Consider the following 18,853-nt stretch of genomic DNA (forward strand, 5'->3'; position numbering starts at 1 on the left):
CCTTCTCCGGAAACCAGAACAACCGTTAGTTGTGTGTGTCCAGTAACGCCCCCAGGTGTACCATGCTCTGAGCAGGAACCAGCGAGGATTTCTACCAGTTGATGAGCCACCCGTGGGCTTGCCGGAATTGGTCCATCAGTTCCAGATGACGAAGGAGAACCTCTGGGGAGTTCGCCAGGATCAACAAGTCGTCCAGATACGGCAGGATCCTGATACCCTGACGGCGGAGAAGGGCCGTCATGACCTTGGTGAAGATTCGGAGCCGTGGTCAGTCCAAAAGGCAAGGCCTGGAATTGATAATGTAGGTTGCCAATAGCAAACCGCAGATATTGCTGATGCGACATGGCAATAGGAATATGTAGGTATGCATCCTGTATGTCCAGGGATACCATATAGTCCTTGGATTCCAAGACCAGAACAATAAAGTGAAGAGTTTCCATACGGAATTTGGATACCTTCACAGATTTGTTCAAAGACTTAAGGTTGAGAATGGGTCGGGAGGATCCATTCGGTTTCGGAACTAGGAACAGCATTGAATAGTACCCCGTCTCTCTGAGCCAGAGGCACCGGCACTATCACTCCTGTGTCCAGGAGGGATTGTACCACCAAATGTAGAGTTTTTGTTTTCAACCGATCCGAAGGGATATTTGTCGAGCAAAACTGGCGAGGTAGACGTTTCTTGAAAGAGATGGCGTATCCGTGAGTGACGACTTCCCTCACCCAGGCGTCTAAAGTGGTCTGTAACCATATCCGGGAAAACTGCAGAAATCGGCCTCCCACCCTGGGGTCCCCCCAGGGGGAGGCCTGCCCCGTCATGCAGTAGACTTATCCGGTTTGGAAGCAGGCTGACGGGCAGCCCAGGAATGTTTAGGTTTGGGCTTAGAGGTTTTGAATGTGTGAGCCTGTTTTGGGTACGCCTGACCCTTTGCTTTACTTGGAGGTCGAAAGGAACGAAAGGTGGTACTCTTAGCCTTCGGAGCCGAAGGATTAGTACTAGACTAACATGCAGTTTTAGCAGACACTAAGTCAGCAACAATCTTGTTCAGATCTTCCCCAAAAAGGATGTTTCCCTTAAAAGGGATCACCTTCAAGGTCTTTTTAGAGTCCAGATCCACAGACCACGACTGCAACCACAGAATCCGGCGAGCCAGAATGGACGTAGTAGACGCTTTGGCTGCCAGCACACCAGCATCAGAGGCCGCCTCCTGAATGTAATGAGAGGCTGTGGTAATATATGAAAGACATTGTCTGGCATTATCAGAAAAATTAGAAGGTAGCTCCTCTTCAACTTCTTGAACCCAGGCTTCAATAGCTTTTGCAGCCCAAGAAGCCGCTATAGTAGGTCTATGCACAGCACCCGCAAGAGTGTAAATAGACTTCAAACAACCCTCCACACACTTATCCGTCGGTTCCTCCAGAGAAGTGACGGTAGTGACAGGCAGAGTAGAAGACACCACCAGACGTGCAACATGCGAGTCCCCCGGGGCGGTGTTTCCCAATTTTTACTTAACTCTGCAGCAAGGGGATAACGAGCTAGCATCTTTTTAGACAGGGAGAATTTCTTTACTGGAGAATCCCAGGATTCCTAACGTATGTCAACTAAATGGTCAGAGTGTGGTAAAACTAATTTAGTAACCTTCTGACGTTTGAACTTAACAGGTTTCTTAAACGTATCTTTAGGTTCAGTTTCATCATCGATCTGAAGAATTAGTTTGATAGCCTCCAAGAGGTCAGGAACAACCACCTGTGTTGTAGATTCCCCATCAGAAGCATCTGCATCAGTGTCTGATGGGTCAGTATATACGCCATCTTCATCGGATGAAGTATCCGAAACATGCGTAGATTGTGAGTAAGAAATGGCCCGCTTAGATGACCCTTTGGTCCTAGGGGGGCGAGGGTCAGGCATTTTTTTTTAACCAAGGACTGACTTAACGGCTGTAACTGAGTTAACAGAGAATCCACCGGTGGTGGATTAACAGGGACAATATGTGGCTGTAATGGCACAGGAGGTCCCACAGGGGTGCAAGTCTTGTTACTAGCATAGTCAGTAAATTAGAAAAAGCAGCCCAAGGCAGGTCTTTGTGTGCCACCGGTGCTGCAGACTGACCAAGGAGTACAGAACCCCCAATACCTGGACCCTCAGCTGGAATATTGTCCTCAGATAAATCCGCGGCTTCAGCACTGCATGACGCAGGATCAGCCACAGATCTCCCTCCCTGTGACGCAGACATTATTGGATAATGTAGCCCTAGGGCGTAATAGTACAATATAGCCAGACACAGTACCTGACAAAAAAAACCTGTGCAGTATGATTGCAATGCAGATTAAATACAGGATTTAAGTGGTATAAGGTGACTGAAATACACAGAGAAAAATACCAAAGTAGTATATCCTGTGAAACACTATATATATAGGACCCTGATGCGCTTAGCCCCCGTCAGGGTACAGAATATAGGGATAGCAATGTGTGTGAGATACACGGAATAGAAACCACACAGCAGCTATTGGCGCACACAGTCACATGTACAATGCAGAAATTATTACAAAACAATAAAACTACACTGGACTAGCAATACAGCTATGTATGTATACAGATAACAATGCACAGTATATACTGGATGTATATCACATGATACAGGTTGAGTATCCCATATCCAAATATTCCGAAATACGGAATATTCCGAAATACAGACTTTTTTGAGTGAGAGTGAGATCGTGAAACCTTTGTTTTCTGATGGCTCAATGTACACAAACTTTGTTTAATACACAAAGTTATTAAAAATATTGTATTAAATGACCTTCAGGCTGTGTGTATAAGGTGTATATGAAACATAAATGAATTGTGTGAATGTAGACACTTTGTTTAATGCACAAAGTTATAAAAAATATTGGCTAAAATTACCATCAGGCTGTGTGTATAAGGTGTAGATGTAACAAATGCATTCTGTGCTTATATTTAGGTCCCATCACCATGATATCTGATTATGGTATGCAATTATTCCAAAATACGGAAAAATCCCATATCCAAAATACCTCTGGTCCCAAGCATTTTGGATAAGGGAGACTCAACCTGTACTTATACTAAATATCCCTGTAGTTATGCACTTGTTCTTAACTAACACTGTCTAAACGACATGTAGAATACTTAAGTGTCCTGTAAATGCACAGCGCTGATGAGGCAGGTGGCTTTACAGAGGAGACAGTGCCCAGCAGTCCCAGAATCAGCACAGCTGTATGTAATGGCGCCCAAACGCTGACAGGGAGTGAGGGAGAGAGAGAGAGAGAGATGCAGCTCCAGGGCTGGAACATCTGCTGTAGATGGCACCTGGAACTGGGAGAGGGGCTACAGGTCAGCGCCTTATCCCCTCTGCTGGACTTCACCACCGGGTACTACGGAGCCTGTACTAAACAGATTTTAGTAAATCCAACCTGTGCTCCTTGCCCTGGTGGATATAGTGGGGTCCCTGCACGGCCACAGCGTTCACGCTAGCAACGCGGTCTGGCTCCGGAGACCGCGACCGAATCGCGATTTCGGCGGGTCCCGCCTGGGGGACCCTCTTACCTCCTCCCTATCGTGCGGCCACGCGATCCAGGAGAGCAGCGACAGTATGTGTGCCTGATAAGACCGGAGTGCCTCCGCTGTAAGTACCTGGCAACCAGGGCACAGGAGTATACAGCGCCACTGGGGGAAGTGAGGGAGCCGCAGCACGATATGTCAGTATGACATATAGCACCAAGTGCCTATGCTGCGGCTCTTGAAGTCTTCTTTCTCGTCAGAAAAGCTCTTTTCAGGCTGCCTGCACTGCAGGAACCAACTTACAAACTGAGCTCCAGTGCCTGGAGGCGGGGATATAGAGGAGGCGGTGCAGTGCATCCTGAGAACATTCAAAGCTTTAGCCTGTTTGTGCCTCGGATCAAGATCCAGCTCTACACCCCAATGTTATTCCCTGTGGAATACCAGTGTACACCGCTGCAGAAATCACTGCTCTAAAAAAAAATAAAAAAAAGTCTGAAACATATTATGCATTGATTGAAAGAAGTAAATAATTACCTTCAAACATCATGATTTACTAAACCTTTAACTTTTGACACTCAAGAATTGTACATTATCCATTTTAGAGCATGGAAACTAGCCGTGAGAAGCAGAAAACAGTCAATTCAATAAAAGCTGGGGAGGTAACCAACGTGCAGATGAAAGGGGTAAACCTTAGATTAATATGGATCTAGAACTATGCAAGACGGAACAATTCTGTAGAACATGACAGCACAAAACATTTCCTGTAGGGAGACCTGTTGCTGCTACCACAATTATGGAACACAATAAACGTTGCACAGCTGGTAAAGCTACTGACTGACAAACCACCAGCACCTGCCTGCCCAGTCTGCTGCTTTGACAGCATTAGCAAAATAAAGCCCATACTTGTGACGTGCACAAGGAGGAGAGGCTCACAAATTCCACAGCTCAGTGCAAGTATATTTAGAAAAGAAAAAAAACCTCTAAAAATAATACACAAGGGGGAGGGGGTTGTTCAGGGATGCTGAGAGGCCTGAGGCCAATGCTCAGAAGGTGGACAGACAGTAAGACCCCCAAGGCATAACATAATATTCCAAAAAGCAAAGGAGAGATCTGCTGTTTAGGATAAATACAGTCGCCAACTGATTAGCTGTGCTATAAGTGAGTAACACTACGTAATGGTTATAAAGACTCATGCAGCAAGTTTATATTATCTTAACAACCACTGATTATTTTTCCTCTTTTCCAGGGTGAGATGTGATCAATGTTCAAATGGGAGACTGGAACTTGCTAGGGAAACTACTTGAGAAAGCACAGGAACATTCCACTGTTGTGGGCAAAGTCTGGTTAACAGTACTGTTCATCTTCCGGATCCTTGTCTTAGGAACAGCAGCAGAGAAAGTTTGGGGGGATGAGCTGTCTGGCTTCACCTGCGATACCAAACAACCTGGCTGTCAGAATGTTTGTTACGACAGAACATTTCCAATTTCACACATTCGCTTTTGGGTGCTTCAAATTATCTTTGTATCAACCCCAACCCTCATTTATCTGGGACATATCTTGCACCTTGTGCGCTTAGAAGAAAAGCAGAAACAAAAGGAAAAATTACGTCAAAGCAAAGGAGATCCTCGGGGAGATAAACAGTTGCTGCTGGAATCGGCAAAACCATCAATCAAAGATGACATGGGCAAAGTGCGGCTGCGAGGCGCACTCCTGCGCACATACGTATTCAATGTTCTCTTCAAGACATTGTTTGAGGTAGGATTTATTGTGGCACAATATTTTCTCTATGGATTTCAGCTGCAGCCACTCTACACTTGTAGCCGCTGGCCATGCCCTAACACCGTTAATTGTTACATCTCACGTCCCACAGAAAAGACAATATTTATTTTGTTCATGTTGGTTGTTGCATGTTTGTCGCTGCTACTCAACCTGATTGAGATTTATTATTTGGGATTTACCAAGTGCAGGCAAGGCCTTGCAGGCTCTCACTGTGAGTCGGGGCCTAAATTACCATCAAAGACTGGAAGCGTAACTCATACCCACATCATACCACATTATCCCCACTACTCACCTTCAGAGAAAGGTTCAAGCTTTAGACCCTCTCTCCCATTCCCCCTCTCCTCCAGTAAGAGCACCCCCTCTGCCTTAGAAAGCAGCCAGACTGCCACAAAACAAAATCGAGATAACCAAGCTGTGGAGCGCAATTGTATTCCGGAGCTGAACGTAGCATCAGAGAGCGGAAGTGATATGGACAACACTGAGCATCAGAGGATACAAAGCAGACAAAGCAGGCAGAGTAGCACGCGGTCACGGCCTGGAGTGCTTGCAGTGTGACGGGGAGTAAGTGCCACAAACAATCCAGATCTCAGCATGTGTCACTGATTCAACTGGATGCCAAATTAAAGTATCAATAACTGTAATGGCATTTAAATATTTATGAAATTCCCTCAAAATAAAAAAAAGTTTGGTTGAAATGTGACACAGTCACAACCATTGTTGTTCTAAAATATACATTACAGTATGTGTATATACAGTAATTGGTGACAGGCAAAAGGGAATACTACTAAACTGATGTAGGAGGTAAGCAAACTACAAGTAATCAGTCCATTCAAGAACTGTAAAAAATACTGTAAAATGAAAAAAAAAATAATAAAAAAAAAAAAATTATCTATTGGTCTTTACTGTTATGTTGTAAAAAAGCTATGAAGTGTTTGCTAAAGAAAGTATCAAAACTTATGTCTAAACTTTGGGCAGGAGAAATCTCCAAAGCACTCACTCCAGTGAGCGAACCGCAGTGTTAGGGTACAAAATGGCGTGTGGCTTCCTTGGGTTACACTAGACAGAGCTATAGCAACTTTTTTTTTTTTTTACGGAGTAAGAAATATATATATATTTTTTTAAAAAATGCATTAGGGAGCTTTAAATCATATTTGTTCATTGAGATATCATTGCTGCCAAGACCTCCTTGGTGCATAATACATACAAGTGTGATGTATAGAAACAGACTGATGGCAGATCGAAAACACCTGGCCCAACTACAACTAGTCTGCCCTGTTTGAGCCTTCGTTCTTTGTAGGGTTAGCCTTATGCCTACCCAAAGCATGTTCAAATTACTCTACTATAGAATAGAACTAAAAATAAATAAAAAAATGTAAATTCCACTAATTTTTATCTACTACACTGCATGAAAAAGAATTTCTGCATAATTCATAAAATAGGAACAGTCACTGTAAGGAATAAGCTCCCATTTATTACTTCTGTGTTTTGTAATCAGCATATCCGAATGCAGCTTAGAGCGAAGGTAAAATATCTGAGATCAGGCACAATAGGCATGGTAAACGAAATAGGTCTGAAAGAGTGTTAGGTGTGGATGGGAGAGGCAGTGTGTGTAAAAGGCAGTGTATATGATAATATTCTGAGAAACAAATATTTGAATGATTACATAGTTTAAAAAAAAAAATAGAACAATGTGGCAAGAACATATATAACTTTTTTTTACTATTTGGGAAAAGTCAAATTTACATGGTGTGTTATTGCAGATACTAAACTCGCATAGTTCTTTAGGAGTTCCCATCGATATTTCAGAGACAACCTTCTAATCAGTACAGTGTATTTGTATAGTTCTTTCTTTAAGTGAATGGTGTCTGTGCATTGCTTGTTCTATTCTGGGAGTAGTATGTGTGATGACAGCAGCTATATATGCATACAGGGGTCTACAGATACCAGGGGGAGGAAAACCAGGCATAGAGCAGTTACACAATGTGCCAAGGAAGCAAATAAAGAGAGGTTGGTAGCGCTCACTATTTGTCTGAGGTAGAAGAAAATTAACTTGTAGGGAAAAAACCAAACCACATGTACACTTCGCAAAATACTTGCTCTCAGTATATTGGCTGCATCTTTCATACACTGACACAGGGGTCTTGTAACAACTCACAAAGGAAATTAAAATCATTTTATTTGCAATGAAACTTCCCTATAAACAGGGCACTGCCAGTATCTGGCACATGAGTGAGAGAGAACATGGGGCGGGTGCCAAGAGCACACGCATAAAAACAGTATATACATATCTGAAAAGCAGCTGAACCATTGAATAGGTTAAAAAATGGAAAATAAAATGAGAAGAGAAAAGAAGTGTCATCCACAGAAATGCTGAATCACCAAACCATTTCACATGTGCATTCTACCTAGAACAAAAAGGGCCTGGGCACAGGACTGGTCACCTCTGAGGACATGAAGACATGTAAGATGATGGTTCAGGTTGTCCCAGCACAATGACTGAAATTAGCAGCACTATTTTTACTCTTCTCGAAACAAAAACAAAGTGTAATGAAAGTAATGATACAAGGACACCTGCTGGTCAGTGACGATCACAAAGTAAAAGTATTCCAATGCAGACAGTGTAAACACATAATTATTATTAGGCAGAAAGAATGTGTGTATCAGTCGACTATGCCAGCTGCAGAAGCTCTCTACATGGTCAGCTGAGGGGCATATGAAAGGTTTTCTGAAGTGGTCAGTTAAAAGCTATATCATTTACTTGAGGAGTCTATTAGAGTAGATGTATAGAAAAACATCAAATGAAAACTGACAGGGAACAGATATGTATGGTGTCATTAAGTGCATTCACAGGTGTGATGTGTGTATGTTACAATCAGGATAAACTACTATGTATTGGATGATACTTTGTCCTCCACGATGCTGGTCCTACTGGCCCCTAGTCCAACTGCATGTGATTCAATCCCACATTAGAGAATCTGAAAACACAAGTCACCAACCCACCCTTTCGCTCACTTGCCCTCCAATGATGAAGAGGATGTGAGGATAGCAAATTTAAGTTATTCTGCAACATAAAGCTTTCAGGAAGGTGTGAAGGTAAAGAGTGTCCAGCACTTTCTGTGCTCCAGTCTGCAGTAGATGAGACCCCAAACTGAAGTCCCTGATCCTGTTCATCGGTATTCAAGTTCAGATTGAAAGGGATGGAGAGGTTACAGAACTCCATTGTGTCTTGCCATCACCCTCCCCAATCCCCCAAATCCATTTAGTCAGTGTCTTCGCCAATATTGCCCCCTCGTAGTTGTTCTTCATACACCTCCCTCACAGCTAAGATACGGCTCAGCATACTCTGCAGCATGCTTTTGTCCATAGGGATAACAGAGTACCACAGGGGAGATTCGGCCACACACGAACGCTCAGGCTGCAGGTAGAATACATCGGTACGGTTTCGAAGATTATCAGGGCTGTAGATCACAGAAAGAGAAAAGTCAGCTGGAGCAATATGTAAGGGACTATGAATTGAGTGCATATGCAAGAATTGCCCTGAAAATCACAGGGAACATTAGAGAAATACATACTGTAGGAATGAGGCATGACATTATGTGGAGCTTTGATGGGTGCAGAATGCAAGGTGTATTAGTAGACGAATGTCAATATTAAATGGGGTACAAAGCAGTTCTGTTTGTGAGGATATATACACACCAAAACAGCGCTAATTTAAAACATAAGTGTGCTTTTAATTTTTACACAAATAAAACATATTAAAAAACACATGAATATGGCTAAATCCTAGAAACCGGTTATCCGTGCAAGGTATGACGTAATTAATACAATTAATATAATGCAATTCAAAACAATTAATATAATGCAATTCAGAACATAGAGATTATTAAATATAGTCCAGAGACTCATTCAAATTAATCCTTTGTATAAAAACTCAATCAGTATGACAGTCTCTTGCAGAGCACAGTGAATTAATCGTGAACCGTTCAATTGATAGCAGCAAGTGCTATCAATCCGGAGTTCCAAACACCACGGGTCCAGGTCTAAGCAGGTGGAAAAAATTTTTTTAGCACGGCCGGTACCGGACAGTTGGTGAGAGCTCTTACGCGTTTCTCCGCCTGATAATAGCTCAGCGGCTTCCTCAGAGAGACTCCGGATAAGACCCACTAAAAACGGCTATTAAAAGCACCAGGAGTCGGGAGTCACCAACCATCGGTCCATAACGGATCAATTCCGGATCCTTGAAGCAGGTTGTATTCATGGCTAATTGACTTTCTATACAAGCCTGGCAGTCGATATTACATTGATATATGTCAAATCTATCAATATTGCTCTAAATCTCTTCTACGAACAGTCGCCTACTATGTTGCAGTGTGAACTGCCAATCACTGCCTCACTTGCTGCTATCAATTGAACGGTTCACGATTAATTCACTGTGCTCTGCAAGAGACTGTCATACTGATTGAGTTTTTATACAAAGGATTAATTTGAATGAGTCTCTGGACTATATTTAATAATCTCTATGTTCTGAATTGCATTATATTAATTGTTTTGAATTGCATTATATTAATTGTATTAATTACGTCATACCTTGCACGGATAACCGGTTTCTAGGATTTAGCCATATTCATGTGTTTTTTAATATGTTTTATTTGTGTAAAAATTAAAAGCACACTTATGTTTTAAATTAGCGCTGTTTTGGTGTGTATATATTTTTAGGTAACTATAAAGGGTGGAGTACTCTCCCTTAATTAAACAGCTGCGATTGAAACAGAGTGTTCTTTGAATTAAATTTATGGTTAATCGATGCACACACTTTCTATTTAGCTGTTAGCGCCAAGCCAATTTTGTCTGTTTGTGAGGAAGCTACAATTAAACTATTCCAGGCACAATACTTTGAAGTAGTCATACCATTTGGAAAGGTAAAATTCATAGAACTTGACAGGGCAGCGTAAAGGGTTCATCTTATTTTCGTGCTGTTCCAGTGATGGCGGCTGGTCATCTTCACGCTTCCTTTTAGTTAAGCTTTCTTGAAAAACAGAAGCACAAAACAGCGTTATTCTCAAGTATGCAGACTAACTGCGGGATGTAATGGAGTCCAAGATCGCCGGAGGTGCGGGATACCGGCAAACCTCTGACATCTTTTTTTAAAGGGGCAATAATAATCACTTACAAGGCATGGTTTTACCTTGTAAGTGTTTGCCCCTTTAAAAAAACGTTCAATATCAGCTGGCATCCCGCTGTAACATTCAGAATACAGATGGAGGCAAGACAATCATGAGATTACAACGTAAGGAGACTAGGAAACATCGAACGAAGGCAGGAATTAAGAGAGCATGAAAGGATCTTAAAAAAAAACCCCCAGACTTTAAAAAAAAAAAAAAAAAAAAAGGAGGAAAAGCAAAAAGGAGAAGGTTTACATGGTGATGTGTATAAATACCTTTGCCTTTCTTCTGTCGTACAGGAGGGTAGTATCTGATGCTCACTATTTTCGAGGGTCCCCTGCTGGTTGAGCACTTGCGGGAATGTCTAACAACATTGGTAAATGACAGCTGCATATGATCTTCTGCAGTGCGCAGGCCAAAGAACTTGGTATTAAAGAACATGAGCGTGTTCAGGAGCACATAGGGAGAGTACACGCCCAGCTGTTTACAGTCCCACAGGTGTTCTTCTTCCACACGTGAGAAAATCAACCCTGAAATTTGGCAAATGTCAAGAAAAAAAACCTGTAACACCTCCCCTTCATACTGGCACAGAAGCTCCACTAGTAGCAATTTTAACCCGGTTCCCACCCTCCAAACCTTTGTAATTGTCTGGATTACCACCCCACATATTACGTATGTGTGCCAGGAAGAGCCCTTATCCCTGTATGAGTCACAGTATTATGCCCCATTTCTTACTACTGGGCGTCAGGCTGCGGTGCCACGAAGTCAGTATCTTATTCAACTCTTGAACGAAGGTCAGATAATACAGGTCAGTGAAAATGTTCACCATTCGGTTATTTTCCAGGAGATACTGTATAAAATAACAGTGAAATTAAAAATCCAAAGGAATAGACACAAAAAGGTAATATATCTGATAATATAGTAGCCAAGTTATAACATATACAATTTTAAATATATACACTGCTCAAAAAAATAAAGGGAACACTAAAATAACACATCCTAGATCTGAATGAATGAAATATTCTTATTAAATACTTTGTTCTTTACATAGTTGAATGTGCTGACAACAAAATCACACAAAAATTATCAATGGAAATCAAATATTAACCCATGGAGGTCTGAATTTGGAGTCACCCTCAAAATTAAAGTGGAAAAACACACTACAGGCTGATCCAACTGTGATGTAATGTCCTTAAAACAAGTCAAAATGAGGCTCAGTAGTGTGGGTGGCCTCCAAGTGCCTGTATGACCTCACTACAACCCACACAAGTGGCTCAGGTAGTGCAGCTCATCCAGGATGGCACACCAATGCGAGCTGTGGCAAGAAGGTTTGCTGTGTCTGTCATCGTAGTGTCCAGAGCATGGAGGCGCTACCAGGAGACATGCCAGTACATAAGGAGATGTGGAGGAGGCCGTAGGAGGGCAACAACCCAGCAGCAGGACCGCTACCTCTGCCTTTGTACAAGGAGGAACAGGAGGAGCACTGCCAGAGCCCTGCAAAATGACCTCCAGCAAGCCACTAATGTGCATGTGTCTACTCAAACGATCAGAAACAGACTCCATGAGGGTGGTATGAGGGCCCGACGTCCACAGGTGGGGGTTGTGCTTACAGCCCAACACCGTGCAGGACGTTTGGCATTTGCCAGAGAACACCAAGATTGGCAAATTCGCCACTGGCGCCCTGTGCTCTTCACAGATGAAAGCAGGTTCTCACTGAGCACATGTGACAGACGTGACAGAGTCTGGAGACCCCAAGGAGAACGTTCTGCTGCCTGCAACATCCTCCAGCATGACTGGTTTGGCAGTGGGTCAGTAATGGTGTGGGGTGGCATTTCTTTGGGGGGCCGCACAGCCCTCCATATGCTCGCCAGAGGTAGCCTGACTGCCATTAGGTACTGAGATGAGATCCTCAGACCCCTTGTGAGACCATATGCTGGTGCGGTTGGCCCTGGGTTCCTCCTAATGCAAGACAATGCTAGACCTCATGTGGCTGGAGTGTGTCAGCAGTTCCTGCAAGACTAAGGCATTGATGCTATGGACTGGCCCGCCCGTTCCCCAGACCTGAATCAATTGAGCACATCTGGGACATCATGTCTCGCTCCATCCACCAACCACAGTTGCACCACAGACTGTCCAGGAGTTGGCGGATGCTTTAGTCCAGGTCTGGGAGGAGATCCTCAGGAGACCATCCACCACCTCATCAGGAGAATGCCCAGGCGTTGCAGGGAGGTCATACAGGCACGTGGAGGCCATACACACTACTGAGCCTCATTTTGACTTGTTTTAAGGACATTACATCACAGTTGGATCAGCCTGTAGTGTGTTTTTCCACTTTAATTTTGACGGTGACTCCAAATCCAGACCTCCATGGGTTAATAAATTTGATTTCCATTGATAATTTTTGTGTGATTTTGTGGTCAGCACATTCAACTATGTAAAGAACAAAGTATTTAATAAGAATATTTCATTCATTCAGATCTAGGATGTGTTATTTTAGGGTTCCCTTTATTTTTTTGAGCAGTGTATATTGGCATTCCACATTGATTCATTGATAGACTGCACATTTGCATTTTTGAAGAAACTATTGTAATACAAGAATCTCTACATTTGGTGTTCCAATTCTAGCGTGGAAAGTCATGTGCACAGTGAGAACTGGAAGGCTTCTTGGCTCCCTGCATATAGGGGGTGATTCCGAGTTGTTCGCTCGCTAGCTGCTTTTAGTAGCATTGCACACGCTAAGCCGCCGCCCTCTGGGAGTGTATCTTAGCTTAGCAGAATTGTGAACGAAAGAGTAGCAGAATTGCAAATAGAAATTTCTTAGCAGTTTCTGAGTAGCTCGAGACCTACTCACAAATAGCGATCAGTTCAGTCAGTTTCGTTCCTGGTTTGACGTCACACACGCCCAGCGTTCGGCCAGCCACTCCCCCGTTTCTCCAGCCGCTCCCGCGGTTTTCCCTGAAACGCCTGCGTTTTTCCGTACACTCACAGAAAACGGTCAGTTTCCGCACAGAAACAACCACTTCCTGTCAATCACACTACGATCAGCAGACGATCAGCAGACGATGAAAAAAACTTTGTTACGCCGTGAGTAAAATACCAAACTTTTGTGCTAATTTACTTGGCGCAGGCGCCCTGCGTACATTGCGCATGCGCAGTTTGCGACTAATCGCTCCGTAGCGGAAAAAAATAACGAGCGAACAACTCGTAATGACCCCCATAATGTAGGACTACCCATTCTGTGTAAGCTATAAATGCCTAAACAAAGAGACTTCTGCCAAATGTTTACACAGCAGCTGTTAAGAGTCAAAACTGTGCCATTTAAATAGTATTTCATAAAATTAAGCAGTCCTAAAAGATCATCTTATTTGCACATTATAGCAAGGAAGTAATGGAAAATCATCTGCTTTTCATTGTTTTAGTACAAATGTCCATCGCATCATACTAGACCAGTGGTCTCTAACTTTAATTGGGGTGTGAGCTACTTTCGGAAAGTAAAACCTCTGAAAGAGCTACTCCCAATGCACGAGCGTTCCTGTGAAAGTGGGTGTGGCCTCACAACTACAAGTATTGCCCCCCAGCAGTGCCAGACACACCAATAATGCCCCCCACCAGTGCCAGACAATGCCCCCCACCAGTGCCAGATTACAGTGCCCCCACCAGTGCCAGATTACAGTGCCCCCACCAGTGCCAGATTACAGTGCCCCCACAGTGCCATATACAATGCCCCCCTGCAGTGCTCACCGCTGCTGGAGCCGGTGCTGCTCCTCCTGTATGAGGGACGGAAGGGGAGGACAGCGCAGCGCGCGCCTCTCCTGTGCAGTCCGGACTCCGAGGAGAGGCAAGGGTGGCAGAGTCTCCGACGGCAGCGCAGCGGCGGGCATTTGAATTATGGCGCCGGTAAGTAAGCCATTTAAAGCTCACGGTCCGGCAGCCAATCAGGTGCCGCCGCTGCCGGTCCACGAGCTCCGATTGGCTGATGGCCGGCACCATAGTGAAAATGAAGGTAGCTGGGGAGGAGGAATGCCAGTAACTTGCCAAGCCCGTCTGCTTGCGAGCTACCGAAAATACTATGGCGAGCTACCGGTAGCTCGCGAGCGACAGGTTGGCGATCACTGGACTAGACGATTGTGTCCTGTACTGAAGAAATCTAACAAGTGTGGAATAAACTGCCTAGATATTGAGATTCTGTGTTAGCACAAACCTGTGCAAGAATCTAAAAAACCCAGAGTAAAGTATGACTGCAAAATTAGCCATGGATTTTTCCTGGAGGTACATTCTCATGAAAAGGAGTGACATGTTGGCATATTATCTTTAGCGAACAGCAGAACATTTTTAAAGATCCAGAATAGCCTTAAGACAAAAAAAGATACTATCCCTTTAGAAGTATTATTAATGTAATCCATCTGTATTGGGCCGTGTCACTGAATGCCTTTCTGCCATTTCATCTTGGATGACATCTCGCCACCTCAAACTTAATATTTCCAAAACAGAATGAATTATATTTCCACCGGCCAATAGTAGTTTCCAACCTGATATCTCTATCACTGTTGAGAACTCTGCAATCACCCCTACCCCACAAGCTCGCTGCCTAGGTGTCATTCTTGACTCTGAACTGTCCTTTGTTACCCACATTCAATCTGTCTCAAGATCATGTTACATACATCTAAGAAACATATCCAAAATACGCCCTTATCTTACACAAGACACAGCAAAAACTCTAAAGGCCAGTACTCACGGCCCGATTTGGGAGAGATGTGTGCTGAGCGAACCGCTCAGCACACATCTCTCCCGGCGCTCAGCACAGTGCGATCTGTGCTGAGCATGCGGGGGGAGACGGGGGGGCCGCTCATTTCACCCTGCGGGTGAAGTGAGCGACCCGCTAGATTGGCCTGCATGCAGGCCAATCTAGCAGCAGCGATAGCGATGTGCGGGGCCGCGCATCGCTATCGCTGAGGGGGCTACACACGGAGCGATGTTGCTGAAAATCTAAGCAATCTAGTCAGATTGCTTAGATTATCGCTCCGTGTGTACCCCCCTTAATCCATGCTCTCATTATCTCCCGCATTGATTATTGTAATAGTCTCCTGACCGGTCTTCCCAAACATAGGCTCTCACCACTACAATCCATTTTGAATGCAGTTGCGAGGCCAATCTTCCTTGCCAGACGTTCATCGTCTGCAGATCCGCTCTGTCAGTCCCTCCATTGGTTACCGGCATTCTACCGTATTAAATATAAAATACTTTTACTCACATACAAGGCTATTAACCAAACTGCACCAACATACATCTCTTCACTCATATCAAAATATCTCCCTACCCGACCTCTCCGCTCTGCACAAGATCTACGTCTCTCATCCACACGCATTACTTGTTCACACTCAAAATTACAGGACTTTATCCGGGCTTCACCCACTCTGTGGAATGCCCTCCCACGCACAGTAAGACTCGCCTCTAGTCTCCAAACCTTTAAATGTTCCCTGAAAACTCACCTCTTCAGACAAGCCTATCAAATTCCAGACCCACCCACATAACCTTCAGTGCTTCCCTATCTAATTACATCCTCTGTAGAGTATTCATAACATCACATATCTTGTCTTTCTTTAGTCTCACACCCTCCTGACACTTGGATAACTTTGTGGGGTATCATCATACAACCCATTAAGAACCTAGCAATCTGGTGGACCATTATGCAATAGGTAGCATCTATCCTTGTGTATCTATGCCTATTTCCCTATAGATTGTAAGCTTGCGAGCAGGGCCTTCCTACCTCTGTCTGTCTGTTTTTACCCAGTTTTGTTCTATTACTGTTGTTCTAATTGTAAAGCGCAACGGAATATGCTGCGCTATATAAGAAACTGTTAATAATAATAATAATAATAATAATAATAATATATATGCTTACTACTGTATAACTGGCATGCAGGTCTTTCTTAGAGAAGATGTACTGGAAAAGCTTTACTTAGATGACTCGGGGTAGATGTATTCAATGTCAATATGGGGGAGAAGTGTATCAGCGCATATTATGTGCTTCTCCTCTATGTACGACAGCAGCAGTGCGTGTAAGGTGACTGTCCATATCGGAGCTGCTGTCTACAAGATAGCACTCCAATGTAGGATGACAGATCTGACACCTGCAGCTATCGTTGCCCATACATCAAAACAGGGACAATGTTTGGCTGTGGCAGGTGCCGGCTCTGGGAAACATGCGAGACTTGCAAGACCTCGCACCTGCCTGGGGGGGATTTTCACTCGCCCTCAATGGCAGCTAAGACTCAGTAGAGATGCGAAGCGGCAAGAGTGATACAGGCACGATATGTGCTGGTATTATACTGTACATCTACCTGTCTATGGCTAAATCAAGGATAAATCACGTCAGACCATTTTCCAACTTTAATGTGACATTGAAATCAACAAGTGAAACACATTCAGATTCAATTGTTTTTGTCCTGAAAACAACTGAATAGCTCTTTTGGGCCCCCATCACTTAGCGGAGTGCAAAAAAGAATTGAATCGACTCTTAAGACAGACGTGAAACACAAAACACACAATACCCCAACTTCACAACAGGACTGACTGCAGCTACCATGAAGCATACAGCTAGCCTCAATACAACATGCAGCAAGAGGTGCCTAGTACGAGTGAGCTGCCAGGTCCCGTGCAACTACGCTAGCGCTGGGCGTCTTTTTTGCCAAAATTGCAAATGACTTGCAATGCGATGCAACTAGGATGCACCTGTGTGCAACTGAGTCTGTATATAAAGCATAGCGGACATTGGCATGGAAAACTGCAATGGCCACTGCATCGTAGCATTTCGTATGCAGATTCAGAGACTTATTTGCACAGACATACAAGCATCGCATATAAAATTTATCAGCACAGTCTCTTAGTGCATCCTGGCCACATCGCGTTACTACTAAGACGCAATCTCTGCAAAAAAAAAAAGACACCCAGCGCTAGCAGAGTCTCATGGGACCTGTAGTTCCAAAAGGGGCTGTTTGGCACGGCTGCAGCAAGATGTAGGAGGACACATATGTACGAAAACTTTAAAGCAGCTGCAAGAATTTCTGGCGAGAACTGGAAACTCCATCTCTGCGACAGGATCTGATAAGGATCCTGGGGTTCTGGATCCCGGCAGTCAGAATGCCGACACAGCTCAGAATACTGACGCCGGGATCATAGCATGGACCCCACTGCTGGCGCCGGGATCCTGAACGAAAAGCTGCTGGAACTGCACAGAAGGAAACGAGAGAAAAAAAACCTGGAGATACTGTATGAATTATTTCATTCACCACACAAGATAGAGTTTCTAAACTCTGAGATAATAGTGAAACTGGTGTCTAGGGTTGCCACATACAGTAGTATAGACTACAGAAATCGAAAAACTTCTAAAAACTTGTTACAATAATGAAGCTAGTAAAGGCAACAGAGGAAGCACCTTGTGTAGCAAAGGATCATGTTGCAGCAGGTCTGGTCTAAGTGGAAGACGCCACTGGGGACCTACTGACATTCTGGATATCTCGGTGTATGACAACTTGCGTGGCCAGTCTGGAGTCACTAGGCTTACCAACATCTGGGAATCCCTGATGAGCTTGAGAACCTGAGGCAACATTGAGGTCAGTGGAAATAGATATGCTACATGAAAATTCCTTAGAATAGGCACGGCATCCACAGCGTAAGCTATCTCCTGGATCCCGTGCAAAACCTCAAATAAGTGTCAAGAGGTTATGAGATCCACTGGCGGAAAGCTTCACTTCCGAAGTAACTTCTGGAGGCTCACTGGATTGATATTCTTCCCCCGGGAGAATAGTGTTTTTCTTGAGGAAGTCCATTTGTCAGGTTCCCACAACTGGAAAAAATCACCACGAAGAACGCAGAATAAAAATCTATGCCCAGGAATAAGATTCTGGCTGCCTTTGTTACTGCAGCCCTGATCAATGTGCGTTCGCGATATGTTACACTTCCGGACTAACTGTTGAAGTACGACAAAATGCGAACAGGCTGCCCGCCCAACGGACCGCCTGTCTCAGAGTTAGAATACTGTCTCGAAGCTTGAGCACACAGATGTACAATGCCATCATCAACAGTGTCCAAAAAGGCCTGAAGCCAAAAACAGATTCACGGCACCAATTGGGTTATTGTGACATGGTCACAATAAACCCAATTAGAGAGTGTCCAATGAATGTATTTGGAATATAAAAACTTAAACTAGCCTCTCCTGGAGACTGATGAATGGTGTCAGACAGTAAGAGCCAAGAGGGATGCCAAGCAACCTTTCGAATTTGTGGAGAATTACTCACTAAAATTTCAACGAGAAAACCTGGTATACCAAACATACAAGACCCTGACACAGCAGTTGTACCCACCATCCATAAGATCTGTGCTTCGGACTCGAAAA

General features: G+C 43.9%; 2 protein-coding genes across 7 annotated transcripts in view; one reads left to right on the top strand and one right to left on the bottom strand.

Annotated features, from left to right (window-relative positions):
* Positions 1–4,510: 4,510 nt before the first annotated feature.
* On the top strand, positions 4,511–6,145 carry LOC134947662 (gap junction alpha-3 protein-like). Its single transcript, XM_063935632.1, has 2 exons — positions 4,511–4,675; positions 4,764–6,145. The coding sequence occupies exon 2, from the start codon at positions 4,787–4,789 to the stop codon at positions 5,849–5,851; it is 1,065 nt and encodes a 354-aa protein (XP_063791702.1). The 5' UTR covers positions 4,511–4,675; positions 4,764–4,786; the 3' UTR covers positions 5,852–6,145.
* Positions 6,146–7,455: 1,310 nt separating this feature from the next.
* Positions 7,456–18,853, bottom strand: part of ZMYM3 (zinc finger MYM-type containing 3) — a 285,890-nt gene continuing 274,492 nt past the window's right edge. For all 6 annotated transcript variants that reach the window (XM_063937142.1, XM_063937143.1, XM_063937141.1 and 3 more), the window contains exons 22-25: positions 11,194–11,308; positions 10,734–10,988; positions 10,205–10,322; positions 7,456–8,754 (exon numbers count right to left, since the gene is read on the bottom strand). In XM_063937142.1, coding sequence (XP_063793212.1) covers positions 8,556–8,754; positions 10,205–10,322; positions 10,734–10,988; positions 11,194–11,308 — 687 coding nt within the window. In that variant the 3' untranslated portion in view covers positions 7,456–8,555. The remainder of the gene's footprint in view (positions 8,755–10,204; positions 10,323–10,733; positions 10,989–11,193; positions 11,309–18,853) is intronic.

This window comes from Pseudophryne corroboree, chromosome 8 (assembly GCF_028390025.1).
Source record: "Pseudophryne corroboree isolate aPseCor3 chromosome 8, aPseCor3.hap2, whole genome shotgun sequence".
Taxonomy (NCBI): Eukaryota; Metazoa; Chordata; class Amphibia; order Anura; family Myobatrachidae; genus Pseudophryne; species Pseudophryne corroboree.